This window comes from Geotrypetes seraphini, chromosome 5 (assembly GCF_902459505.1).
Source record: "Geotrypetes seraphini chromosome 5, aGeoSer1.1, whole genome shotgun sequence".
NCBI classification, from domain to species: domain Eukaryota; kingdom Metazoa; phylum Chordata; class Amphibia; order Gymnophiona; family Dermophiidae; genus Geotrypetes; species Geotrypetes seraphini.
The window spans coordinates 214,034,715-214,048,389 of NC_047088.1; the positions used below are offsets into that span (position 1 = coordinate 214,034,715).

Below are 13,675 nucleotides of genomic sequence, written 5' to 3' on the forward strand. Positions count from 1 at the left end.
TGATTTTGAAACTGTTTTGGGAGAAGCAGAGAAACAAATCTGAAGGCCAATAAGAACCATAAAACCGTAGTGCAGTCCCAAGTTAATCCTTGTGTGTTCTTCATGGCTAAGGATCTTCTATGAGTTTTTATAAAATTGGTTGTTTCCTCAGCTATTCAGTCTGTAATATGTGTCAAATTGGTCTGGGCATGAATAGTTGCTATTCTGCAATTGTTTACTTCTACTCTCAGATTCTTTTAAAGACAAAGGGTTTTTCTTTAATCAAACAAATTAGCATGGGCTGGCATGGGAAATACACTAAAGCCTTTAGGGATTTGGGCTTTGGTGCATTTGCCGCGCAGCTTCATAAAAGAGGCCCAAAGCAAAAAAAAAGAAAGTTTATTTAAAAAAAAAAAAAAACTTTTATGACTAGTCCTCTGTGCCAAATTCTGCATGTAAGTAGTTTGCAACTGTTGGGTAGTGCATGAGTAGGACAGAACCAACCACACAGTATTAGAAGGCAAGTTCCTACTGCAGTCATTGGAGATCCTAATGTACCATCATGTATTTTATTGGCAAAGATGCATATATAGTTTTATATACCTTTTTGTTTGTTTGTTTTAAGCATAGGATAAAATTATCCTGTTAACTATCTCTAGCAATATAATCTCCTGATTAAAAATTGTCTTATTTTGAGCATTTGTAGTGATCTAGCCTTCTTTCTTTGGTAACTTGGGAGTTTCATCACAGAATTCTTTTTCCTTCCCAGGAAAGTAGTTTTTAGGTGATATTCCCTTGGATTTTGTTTCAAATGTCAATGCAACATGCATTAAAGCATCTTTATAGACAGCACAGGGGCTAAGTGAAGGTGGAACATTAAGACAGAGTAATTGGAGTTTGATAAGCATGTCTTAAAGAAAATATTGAATATGGAGTCATAAATGGTGTATGTATAGTAAACAAGTCCAGCTGCAGTAAATGCAAACATTGTTAGTTGTGTGTGACTTTCTAGTTTGCTGCTTCTTCCATCTAAGGCTTGGGCAGCATATTTTAGCTTTTCATTGTGTTTGGTTTATCTACAACATTTGGTACCATTTGCAGTGCAGCAACATGGTACTTGCTTTGTTCCATTACTTTGTAATTCTGCCTGGGCCAAGCCTCAGGTAATAATGCTTTCAGTCTAACTGTTCTGACTAGTCTGGGCTGCACTCAAAACTGTTAAAAGTGCAGCGTTGACAGCCCTAAGGTTGAGTTGCCCATTTGTGTGCCTGACTCAGAATTGTTTGTTGATGGACAAGAACAATTCCCCCTCCCTTTTTTAACGAAGCCACATCTTGCTTTTTTATCACCGTCTTCGTAAAAGGGAGCCGATGTGCATACCTTTAAAAAATATTTTCCATAGACAACTGGATTGATGAAGCACATAGTCATTCCCACCTCCTCAGTAGTTGTCTAATTCATTGACCTTTGGAAGTAACCAAGTTGCTGAGGGCACTGTTACATACAGGAAGAGACACATATGCTTAATGTACTAAGGTTCTGAGCTCACTTGCATGCAGGATCGATCGATCCTGCTGTCTGTGGAAAAATTCTGTTATAGGCAAGTTACTTCCCCCCCCCCCCCCCCCCCCATTTTCAAGTATTTATCTGAGTTTTGAGATATATTACTTAACAGCTTTTCCAGACTTTAAACAGGTAGAGGGTAATTTTATAGCAGCGTGTTGAGGGATATACATTGCACATGTTGGGATATACATGGGTATATACATTGCACCTGTTTTATAAAATAATGTATGCAGTTAAGTATTTTTTATAAGATTACCCAGGGAAAGTAGGTGCCATATTTATACCTGCTTCAAGACACATGTAACTGTATATATATGCACACGTATGTGTGCCAGTAAGAATAAGTACAGTATATATGTGCTTATTTTATAAATGTGTAAATGCCAGTACCACCTCCACTTCACCTGTTCTCTGTCCTTTGGGAATACCTCTGCATATCACATAAAAGTAGATGCTATATTGCTCTGTGCCTGCTTTTTCTGCAGTACATACTAGTGCAATTTTATAAGAGCTTATAAATGTACCCCTTTGGGAAGTACTGTAATTCTATACATTAGTACCTAGTGCAGGCCACTTTTGCTTGTGTAGGCGCTAATAATTAGTTATGTATGAAGTGACTTTTTTTTACTTCATCAAAAATTACAAAGACTTGGGACCCTCAATGAAGTTACAGGGAAATACTTTTAAAACCAACAGAAGGAAATATTTTTTTCACTTAAAGAATAGTTATGCTCTGAAACTCATTACCAGAGGATGTGATAACAGCAATTAGTGAGTCTAAGTTTAAAAATGGTTTGGACAAGTTCCTGGAGGAAAAGTCCATAGTCTCCTATTGAGACAGACATGAGGGAAGCCACTGCTTGCCCTGGGATTGGTTGCTGCTACTTGGATTTCTACCAGGTGCTTGTGACCTAGATTGGCTACTGTGGAAACAGGATACTGGGCTAGATGGACCATTGGTCAGACCCAGTATGGCTGTTCTTATGTGCACTATACACTATTTTATAAGGTAGTACCTAAACGCTATAGCATGTAACTGCAGGGGGGGGTGTATATGTGGGCACAGCATGAGCGAGTCTTTAAATGACAAACACAACTTATAGAATACTATCGGCTACACATCACTTGGTGCAAGTCGTTGCACCCATTTAAACCTGCCATCGACACAGTGTAAGTAGCTAAACTTAGATGTTCTCATGCCAGCTTACACTAGGATTCTATAATGGTATCTTGGCTCACAGATGCAGTTACATCGTTTGTGCTTAGCATTCAGCACTGGAATGCCTAAATGAAAGTGTTGATTATATTATAGAATTGCCATCTTTAAGTATATACTGTATAGTAGAAGGCAATTTTGGAAAACTACATAAGACTGGCCAAACTGAGTCAGACCAATGGTCCATCTAACATAACATCCTGCTTCCAACAGTGGCCAGTCCAGGTCACAAATACCTGGCAGAATCCCAAATAGTAGCAAGATTCCATGCTATCGATCCCAGGGGCAGCAGTGGCTTTCTCCATTTCTATCTCAATAGCAGACTTTGAGTTTTTCCTCCAGGAATTTGCCCAAACCTTTTTTAAACCCAGATATGCTAACTGCTGTTACCACATCCTCTGGTAACAAGTTTTAAAGCTTAACTATTCGTTGAGTGAAAAAATATTTCCTCCTATTCTATTTGCATTTATGCAAAGCTCATAGATACTTTTACCCCTGGACTTTGCATCACTTCTTGCTTTCAAAAATTGAAGAAGGAAAAGGTATCATCAGAGATTTATACCTTCATATTTTTCCTATTGATAGTCTGCAAAATCAGTCATAGTGCTGAAAACGTAGAATTTGTTTGCACTATTGCTTCCCCCTGGTCTCGCTCTACTCTAGGATATCCTATGCAAAAATGCAATTATATTATGCATGTTATGGAACAATGCATGCATGGTGGGTACCCCATACACAGGTGCATTGCCCTTGAAATTGCTTTCCCAATATATGTTTGAGACCTATTGCATAATTGTATCCTGTAACTTGATTAATTTTATTTGATTACTTTTGATGGATAATTTTCAACTTAGCGCCTAAAGAAGACTACAGCACACCACCAACTAAAGATATACCTTTTGGAAAGAATAATTATAGTATCATCACAAACAAAGTGACTTGGCATGAAGCAGTGCGAGAATGTAAACAAAAGAGAGGGCACCTAGCCAGTATGCACGATGAAATGCAACAGATCTTTCTGGAAGAGCTAGTGAAACGAGATGGATTTCCACTGTGGCTTGGTCTATCCAGTCATGATGTAAGTTTTAGAAAAGTATAGCCTTGAAATGTTTCTACTTTTCTCTGCTCTCCCTTTATATCACAAGATGTTTTGGTTATGTGATTGTATAAGATCTGCAGACAAAGCTATCTTACCATTTCAAAAAACCCAAGTACTTCTATTGTTTTGAAATGCTTACTTAACTGTAAGTATTATTACTTAGGCAGAAGGGTATAATGACAGTGAAAGGCAGTATAACTAAATCATCCAGGTAATAGCCACAGTTTTGGTACCTGTGGTCACGTGACAAAGTACATTCTCATTGCATGCATAACTCTGTAATGCATAATCACATGAGCTGCCTCTCCTTCTCCTCTCACTTGCATGCTTGCACTATCTCAGCACTCCCCTTATTCTTCTCCTTACCCCTGATGAGCTCTCCATGGCCAGGGCCAGATTCTCAAACCTCACTGTGCATTTCATGATGGACACTAAACCAGTCCTAGCCAGTTTAGTGTCCCAAGTATTTTACCTGCAGATTCTCAGAACAGCTCACCGTGGTCTCTTCCGTGCTTCCTAGCAGCCTCCAATTCTACTATGCAAATATAATACAATGAGGTGATTAATATAAAAAGAGCAATTCTCTAAATATTTTTCCCACTTTTTGCGGGCAAAATTTTCCAGCAGGTCTGAACTGTTGTAGCCTTGTTTTCCTGTCAGTGCTTGACAGCTCAACCCCCACCAAAAAATCCTCTTCTGCCCATAAATTTAAAAAAGACCCCTGATTCCTCCTCCTGACTGATTTCCCCCCCCCCCCAGACTGTTCAATGCCCCCTGTCCCCAGTTCTTATGTTTTAATATATTTATTAGAGTTAAAAAAAAAAATTGTGCCACCAAACAAAGCATAAAATACTAAGAGTTCTCATAAATTGTGCACGAAATGTACCGTTACCCCAACCTTCCCCCCCCACCACCCCCCAGTCCCCAATCCCTTACACCATCTGCTTATCTAGAGCAACAAAAAAAAAAGAGAGGAGGAAAATCATAAATTTAAAAGTCTACTACGGGCATGAGGAGTAAGGTCCATCCAAAAATGTTCCCAAATAGAACAAAAGCGACATCTATGAGTGGAATCCAAATCACCAAGTTGTCTGCGCTCTAGGGAAGCATGTACTATCATCAGCGATCTCCATTGTGCATAAGTTGGTGGGTCACTTGACAACCAGTTAGTCAAAATGATTTTCTTACCGAAAAGCATCACCCTAGCAATAAACGCTGACATGCCTTTAGGTTTCGGTGATGTAATGATATAATGTCCAAAAAGCACTCTCGGAGCTGGCTTCCATTGCCGGTCCCACAAAGATGTAATATAGTGACCCAATTTTTGCCAAAACTGAAATATAGTCGGGCAGGACCAGAACATGTGTCCCAGAGAAGCAGTAGCACCACGACATTTAGGGCATGTATGAACTGGCGTAATACCCATCCAATATGCTCGCATGGGAGAAATAAAAAGACGGAAAACAAACTTTAGTTGAAGTTCCCAGTGTAAGACATTAGCAGTTATCCATCTCATGTTTTTGAGCACTTTTTGTACGTGCAATGCAGTCAAGGAGCACTGTAAATCCTCTTCCCACGAGGCTGCTAACAGGTCAAAATTAGGGCCAAGTTGAGCGTCCCGTAAGCCCAGATGATGAAAGCGCAATGGGATCAATTGTTGCGCAGATAGACTAACAAGTTCAGATATTGTCTCGCGACAGTCCTCCACCAAATGACAAGCTGGCAAGGAATGCACATAGTGTCGGATTTGGTACTAAGCAAAAATATCTGTAGCTGGCAAGTCAAATGTGTTTTGTAAAGAGGCAAAAGAAGCCAATTGTCCCACTTCATTGAACAGTTCAAATATAAACTGTAATCCCTGAGTAGAGCAGCATCTGAAGGCCTCTGTGGAGGCCCGGTAAAAAGTCATAATTGCCCTGAATCGGTAAGTAAGGAGAAAATACAGATGATAACTTAGCACATTTGCACACCCAGCGCCATGCCCTCCGTGCCAGGGCAAAAACAGGATAATGGGCTGCCAGGGAGTGGAAAACTACAGCAGAAGAATGCAAAAAACTGCTAATGTGATAAGGAGCTAGCAAAGATAATTCTATGCGGGTTGCAGTAAAATCGGAGGTACCTCTAAACGAGTCATTAATATGGCACATCTGGCAAGCTAGAGCATACCACCTGACATCCAACAACCCATAACCACCCCTATCCCGTGGAAGACGCATCCTAGAGTAGGTCATGTGTGGTTTTTTGCCTCCCCATAGATAGTGTTGAAGCCCTCTAGTGAGTTGGAGATTGTAAGTATGAGATAATAAGAGAGGAAGTACCTGAAACCTGTATAACCATTTTGGGAACAATACCATATTAAATAAGGCCACCCGGCTCGCTACTGACAGCAGGAAGGTAGTCCAGATCTAAAGATGTCTCAAAGTGTCATCCAATGAAGGAACTATATTACACTTATATAAGGTAGTGAGATCACACGGTAGCTACAGCCCTAAATATTTGATTGATGTAGTAGCCCATGTAAAAGGAAATTCACCTTCCCAAGCGTCCTGTAGAGAAGACGAGATCGCCAAGGCTGTAGACTTCTGGAAATTCAGAGCTGTCCCCAGTTCTTAAATCAACAGGAGGGATGCTCACTCCTTCCTGCTGCCAGTGTCCACCACCCTCTGACAACACCTCACCCCCCTGTACCTTTAAATTGAAGGTCAGCAGGAGGGATGCCCACTCCCACCTACCGGCAGGCCTGCCTCTTCAAAATGGTGGTCCTTCCCTTTCCTGGTGCATCCTGGGGCACACTGGGAGGGGGCCTAAGGCCCTCACCTAAGGCCCCTTCTCTGGGAGCCTTAGGCCCCTGCCCGGTGCATCCTGGGATAGGGAGGGTCCTTAAGCACTTGAGCCAATCAGGGCCTTAAGTGCCTCCTAATCAAGTAGAAAATTTTCAAGTAGTCCTGCTGGCCTGTAGATGAGAAAAATGAGAGCCAGCATCAAGACGGCAGGACCACAACCAGTGCTCCCTCTAAAATAGTTACTCTGAATTTTACTGAGATATTGAGGGGAGTGTGTGGCGTAGTGGTCAGGCCTTAGGCTTAGTGGGGATGGGCAGACCCGCTATGCCTAAGGCCTGATTGGTCCAGGCTTCTAGAGCCTGGGCCAATCAGGCCTTAGGCTTCGCGAGATGGGCCGGGAAGGGGCGGGCCCGCCTCATTTCGACGAGGCGGGCCTGCTGGCTGGACGGGCAAGACCCGTCCGGACAGCAATTAAAGGTTAGTTTGGTGGGGGGGAGGTTTGGGGGCTGTTAGCGCGGGGGAGGGGGGCGTCTTCCGGCAGGAGGGATTGAGCACCCTCCTGTCGGTGATCGGTAGTGTGTGTGGGGGGGCATCTTCCGGCAGGAAGGTTTGGGCATCCTCCTGCCAGCAATCAGTAGTGTCGGGGGGAGTGGGGGCATCTTCCGGCAGGAGGGTTTGGGCACCCTCCTGTTGGCAATCGGACAGGCGGCCACTATACTTATCGCGGCAGGGAGATCCCTTGCCGCGATAAGTGTAGCGGCCGCGTCTACTCTAATCTGATTCTGTAACCAGCGTCTATAACATGGACGCCGGTTACAGAATCGGGGTTTAGTGTAGGCCCGATTCTGTATAGGACGCCTCTCCTGGGCCGTCCTATACAGAATCCGGGCCTTACTGGAAAACAAAACAAGCCAGATTAGTATAGATCGATCCTGCATTCAATACTAACAGAAAATCATGTGTCTCACACATACAGAATGCAGACACTCAAACCATTATAGAATAAGTAACCACAAACTAAAAATAAAAAGTAAACTGAACCCCAAAGAAGGCAGATTCTGCATACAGTACAACACCAGAGAAAGAGAACCTGTGATGCATATCTCCCTTTACTGTGGAAGATATAAAAATGGATATAAATTTCAAACACTGCCAAATTCCAATCACTAACATTACAAATTAACAAATGGAAAGTATGAAATTTTATTGGACTAAATCCATTTTTCATTCCCACCCCCCTTTAATCAAGCTGCACTGCTGGCAATTCTCCATACAAATAACATGCAAGCCAAGCAGTGCAAGAATAGAACGGGCAGCTCGATATTTAGCTCATGCTGTTTGGCAGCATATCTTGTTTAAAAGAGGGGGTTAATTAGCTTTCAGAGGCCAGGACCTCGAGTTTTTGGTCTCTGAAAGCTAATTGAAAAATGTATTTAGTAAAATAAAAAAAATTGTCCAATAAAAAAATAACTTCCTTTTTCTATTTTTATTTATTAATATTTATTAACACAGGTACCACACTACTTTCTCTTAAAATTTTTTTTTTTTTTTTTCTACCTTTGTTGTCTGGCCATTTACTTTCAATTGTTTAGGTCCCTGTCTCTGGTTTCTGCTTTCTTCGTTTTCTCTTAACTCTCTTCTAGGATTTCCTGTCCATTTGTCATTTTTCTCTCCTCTTCTTTTCAGCTTTTTTGCCTCTGTCCAAATTTAATTCTTTCTTACCATCCAGTCCTCAGTTTCCATCTTTTTACTGTGACTGCCTACAGCTTGCCACCTCACACCGGCTCTCCTATTTCACTTCCTCTTATTCCTCAGTCTCTCACTAACTTTATCTTTCTCCCTCTATCAGACATCTGCCCCTTCTCCCCCCTCCCCCAGCATTTGCTCTTTTTCTTTATCCCCCTCTTTCATCTAGCATGTGCACTCTTTTTCTGCTCCCTTTCATCCAGAATCTGCCCCTTCACTTAACCCTCCATTGCCCCAAATACAAAATAAGCAATAGTTTCTGAACCTACTAGAGACAGACAAAATAGCTGTATATATATATAGTATATGTACACTACTTTGTAACACAGAAAAGCAGTATGTCAAATCCCTTCCCCCTTCCCTATCCAGCGTCTATCCCCTCTCCTCCCCACTTCTTTCCAGCATTTGTCCTTCTCTGTCCTCCTCACCAATGATGCTGCTTCCCCAAACCAGCAGCAGCAGTGACAAACCAAAATGCAGCTATCACATGACCTGATTGTACATACCAATGGCTGCCGGCTCTGCTCTGGAACAAGAAGTGACATCGGAGAGGGTGTACCAGCAGCTGGAGGTATGCATAATGAGGTCCTGTGATGGCTGTCTTGTTTTGCCACTGCTGCTAGTATAGAAACGCAGCAGCAGAGCATGGCAGGGTGGTGCAGGAGGTAGGCAGAACAGGTCCTGGTGTGCTGGCTTTTTGGTGGGTCAGAAACACTTTACGGCCTCTTTCCAAAAAGTGTGCAGCTTATGGAAAGCAGTGGATAAAACCATGGTAACCAACTCCTGTTGCACCAATGGTTCATCCTTGGATGATAACTTCATTCGTCACCAGCAGTCCAGTGGGAGCAATGGTGCCCTTTTCCCTTCTCGTGGGCTAGGCTGTATTGGCCATAGGCTGACTAAGGCTGTGGTGTTTTGAATTTGAGCTCTTTAGCATTTGGTGTAGGTAATGTAAAATAGGATCCTTTGGATTCAGACTGGGACTTGGATGGATATACATTGCAGTTTAGGTAAGTCTATACGCACCAGCTACTTAAACTCACTTTTATTCAATCTAAAGAAATCACAGCATGGGATTTAAACTCAGATTTTTTTTATTTATTTTATTTATTCCATTTTCTATACCATTCTCCCAAGGGAGCTCAGAACGGTTTACATGAATTTATTCAGGTACTTAAGCATTTATCCCTGTGTGTCCTGGTGTGCTCGCAATCTATCTAATGTACCTGGGGCAATGTGGGGATTAAGTGACCAGGGTCACAAGGAACGGCATGGGTTTGAACCCACAACCCAAGGGTGCTGAGGCTGTAGCTTTAACCTCTGTGTCACACACTCCCACATGATCATGAGCCTAGGCAAGCTACGTACTGATTGCACCTTGAGGTTATACTTCGTGTGTGGTTTCATAATGCATATCTGCAGTATTTTGACGAGGATGTTGGCTGCAATATATATCATCTGCGGTTTATGAAAGAATATTAAGTCAGAATGAGTCTAATGTTAGTATTTACTTTCCCCACACTTCTGTTTTTGCAAAAGTTGGATTCCAACCCTTGACCTTGGGGCTAATTGGAAAGAATTTTGCCTTTATTACTAATAAAATAAGTCTTGCTATAGTACATTAGTTAACCTAATGTTGGTCTATTAAAGTGAAAGATGGTTCTATAAATGTACTATTAGCTAAACATGATAAAAGCTGTCCATGATAAACTGCAAAGGGGAAGTGTGTGTATACTGTACGTCAAGGGCTGGAATTAGATTTAGAAGCAGATTTGATTTCTTACCCAGTCCAAAATTTGAATCCAGATCTCTGGAGATAAATAATTCATGCTATAACCCATTGTTCTGTTTGTTTGCCATCTTTAGAATGGTATGTAGCTGAGCTGTGTAAGCATGTTCTTATGATTTACTAGGGAAATGAATCTGTTTTTGAATGGTCTGATGGAAGTGCACTCGACTACACGCCTTGGGAATTCACAATGACCAATACTACAGGAAATTGCATTTATTTGGATAACAAAGGACATTTGAATCGTAAAAACTGTATGGATGTTCTTGATGGTGCAGTTTGTTATGTTTCCACAAAATGTAAGCTTTATAATTTGACTTTTAATGTACTACCTGTACTTGAATTCAGTATTGATATAACATATATAAGAATAGATGGGATTAACTGATTTATTTGTATACTATGGGGCTCATTTTCAAAAAAGATAAATGTCCAAGAGATGGCATAAACCGGCACTTGGACACCTTACTAGTCAAAACGTCCAAGTGGGCATCTTCAAAACTGACTTTCAGATGTCTTTCTGGTCATTTTTTTCTCCAGTGCCTCTAAATCTTATGGGGGCATGTTTTGGATGGGATTAGGGTGGGCTTAGCACTTGGACTTTTTACAGTGATAAACATTTTACAAAACGTCCAGGGCACAATTTGGACATTTTGGGCTAAACCTGTTTTTAAAATGAATAAAAGTCAAAAATGTACCCAAACTGACCAGATAGCCACTGGAGGGATGAAAATGTGACTCCCCTCACAACTTCCCCAGTGGTCACTGAACCACCCCCATCCCTCAAATATCTGCATGAAACAATACATATCTGTCTCTATGACAGCTGCAGATATGGCCAGTCCTAGTAGAACTACAAGCAGGTCTCTGGAGTAGCCTGGTGAGCAGTGCAATGGAGTGAAGAGAAGGGGACCCAGGCCCATATGCCACTAATACACTTGTGGTACAAAGTGTGAGCCCACCAAAACCCCACTGTACTGCCATATAGGTGACTCCTGCAGGCATAAGAACTATTGGGGTGGTAGACAGGTGAGTACAGTAGGTTTTGGGAGAGTTTTGGAGAGCTCATCATATAATGTAGAGGGGGGTTATGGTGAGATATGTACCCGACACCTTTAATATGAAGTTCACAGCAGTGCTCATTAGGGTGCCCCACTGCTCTGCTGGTATTAAAAATGCTGGCCACTCCTACATGCAAATGGCTCATTTTGGATTTTTAATTTGGACAGTTTTTTGATAATAGCAAAAAAAAAATTAGACGTCTGGCTGGGAAATTATTTAAAAAAAAAAAAAAAAATAGATGTCTTGCAGGTTTGAAAATGGGCATTTTCTTTAGCACTCTCCAGACCAGTAGAGGTTAACTTTACGAATGGGTATATATCTAATCATGACCAGCAGGTGGAGACTGAAAACAAAACTTTGGGACAGTATATCCTAGCCCCTCCTCTCTATTTCCCTCAGTCTTCTTTCAGTCTCCAGCAGGTGTTGAGTGATCTGTACCCATCTCCCTTGGTAGGGCTGTTGGAATTTGTTTAGGGGGTTTATTGTCCCTGTTTTTAGCCGGACGGAGCTTGGGCGGACTCTGTTTGGGGGTTCGTCCGACCTCGGGGGTGTTAAACCCGGCGGGTCACGAGCGGGGTCCCTCCCCCCACTTCCTCCACCTCCCCACATTTTTTTAGAGGAGCCTCAGCAGTAAGCCTTGCCCCCTAAGTCAAGCAAGGCATATTGCTTCGAGAGCCTGTGGAGTCTGTTCTGTAAAAAAAAAAAAAAAAAAAATCCTGAGGTAGTGCTGGTCTGAAGGGTTGTTTCCCTTTAAGAAAACTGTATTTTACTGTATTTTTTCATGTAACCAGCACTTTTTTATAGCTAGGTCGCGTATGGAGCAATTGTGCCCTTCTCCGGGGGAGTAGGACACAATTTTAGTCCAGCCGCGAGGCACTCGCGGCCGGCCTGAACTCGGCGGTTTGGGTCGGTGAGGTGGTGGAGCTCCGTCGGCAGCGGCTGCAGGCGCCCAGAGCTCCCCGCCGATGGTGCCTCGCGAGTCGGCTTGGAGCAGTGGGGAAGCCCGGTCTTCCACAACCGCCCACGGAGGGATTCCCCGAAGGATTCCCTCTCAGCTGATTTTTTGACAGCTGATGCCGGCTTGCCTGCTTTAGCGGCTGAGACTATTCAGGTTTCTCAGCCGCTTCAGGCTATGGAGGGAGCTTTTTTGGCGGGAAAACCGCCATCTTCTCTGTCTGGCCCCTCCATTTTGTCTTCCACCTCAGGTGACCTTCCCCCTGTTTTGACTATGCAGGGGCAAGGTTCTGCTGGGTCCCCTGCTGTGGCAGGGAGTCCCTTGGGACCCTCGGGGGGGTTTTTCTCCTGAATTTTTCTTTTCTTTATGCAGAGCCTATTTTCAGGCGGCTGGGGGTCCCGGTTGCGCCCAGGGGGTTTCGGGGGGTGGGTTTTCCTCCGCGCTCCCTGCGGCTTTGCCTCTTTCGTCTGGCGTGACGTCCCCTCCGCCGCCTCCCTTGTCCAAGCGTCCGCGGGTGTCGTGGGACGAGAATTTGTGGTCGGAGGAACGGGTCGGTCTGGAGGAGGACCTGGACCCTTCTGAGGAGTTCCAGGACTCTCTGGAGGGGACGGAAGCTGGCGGCGGGTTGTCGGATTTCCCGTTCTCCGGTGACGAGGCGTCCGTGGTGCGCCTTTTTCAGAAAGATGAGCTGCCTGACCTTATTCAGCAGGTTTCTTCGGTTTTGCGTTTTGAGGACGCGCCGCCGGAGACTCCGCGTGTGGGGGACCCCCTGTTACGGGGGATCCGTTCCGTTTCCCGCTTTTTTCCTATGCATCAGGATATTCGGGATATTATTCTGGAGCAGTGGAAATCGCCGGAGACGCCGTTTCGGCTGGCGCGCAGCATGGCTCGCCTGTATCCCATTCCGGAAGGGGATCGGGCTACGTTAGCTTCGCCAGTCGTGGATGCGGTGGTCTCGGCAATTTCCAAGCGGCATACCGTGCCTGTTGAGGGCGGTTCTGCCTTGCGGGACTCTGAGGAGCGCAAATTGGAGAGCATCCTTAAGCAAAATTTTCAGGTCTCTGCCTTTGGGGTCCAGGCGGCTATTTGTGGGGGACTGGTCGCTCGCGCCGTGTTTCGGTGGGCGGAGCGGGTCTTGGATCGAGAGTCTGACGACTGGTCTCTGGTGGATCAGGAGGTAGCGAAGATTGAGATGGCGGCCTCATTCCTCTCAGATGCTCTATATGACTTGGTGCGGATCTCGGCTAAGTCTATGGCTTTTGGCGTGGCCGCAAGGCGTGTGTTGTGGCTGCGCGCTTGGGCGGCGGATGCTGCGTCCAAAGCTAAGCTTACTAAATTTCCCTTTCGGGGGTCGTTTTTGTTTGGAGAGGACTTGGATAAGTTGATTCAGACTTTGTCGGACTCGAAAGTTCCCCGTCTGCCGGAGGACCGTGCCCGTCCGGCGTCTCGGGGGGGTGCGGCCCGGGGGCGTTTGCGGGAT

The 13,675-nt window shown here is 44.0% G+C and overlaps 1 protein-coding gene across 3 annotated transcripts in view; it reads left to right on the forward strand.

The window, feature by feature from the left end:
- The window catches only part of LY75 (lymphocyte antigen 75), a 187,761-nt gene that overhangs the window by 152,861 nt on the left and 21,225 nt on the right, over nucleotides 1-13,675 (forward strand). For all 3 annotated transcript variants that reach the window (XM_033944549.1, XM_033944550.1, XM_033944551.1), the window contains exons 30-31: nucleotides 3,616-3,839; nucleotides 10,303-10,477. In XM_033944549.1, coding sequence (XP_033800440.1) covers nucleotides 3,616-3,839; nucleotides 10,303-10,477 — 399 coding nt within the window. The remainder of the gene's footprint in view (nucleotides 1-3,615; nucleotides 3,840-10,302; nucleotides 10,478-13,675) is intronic.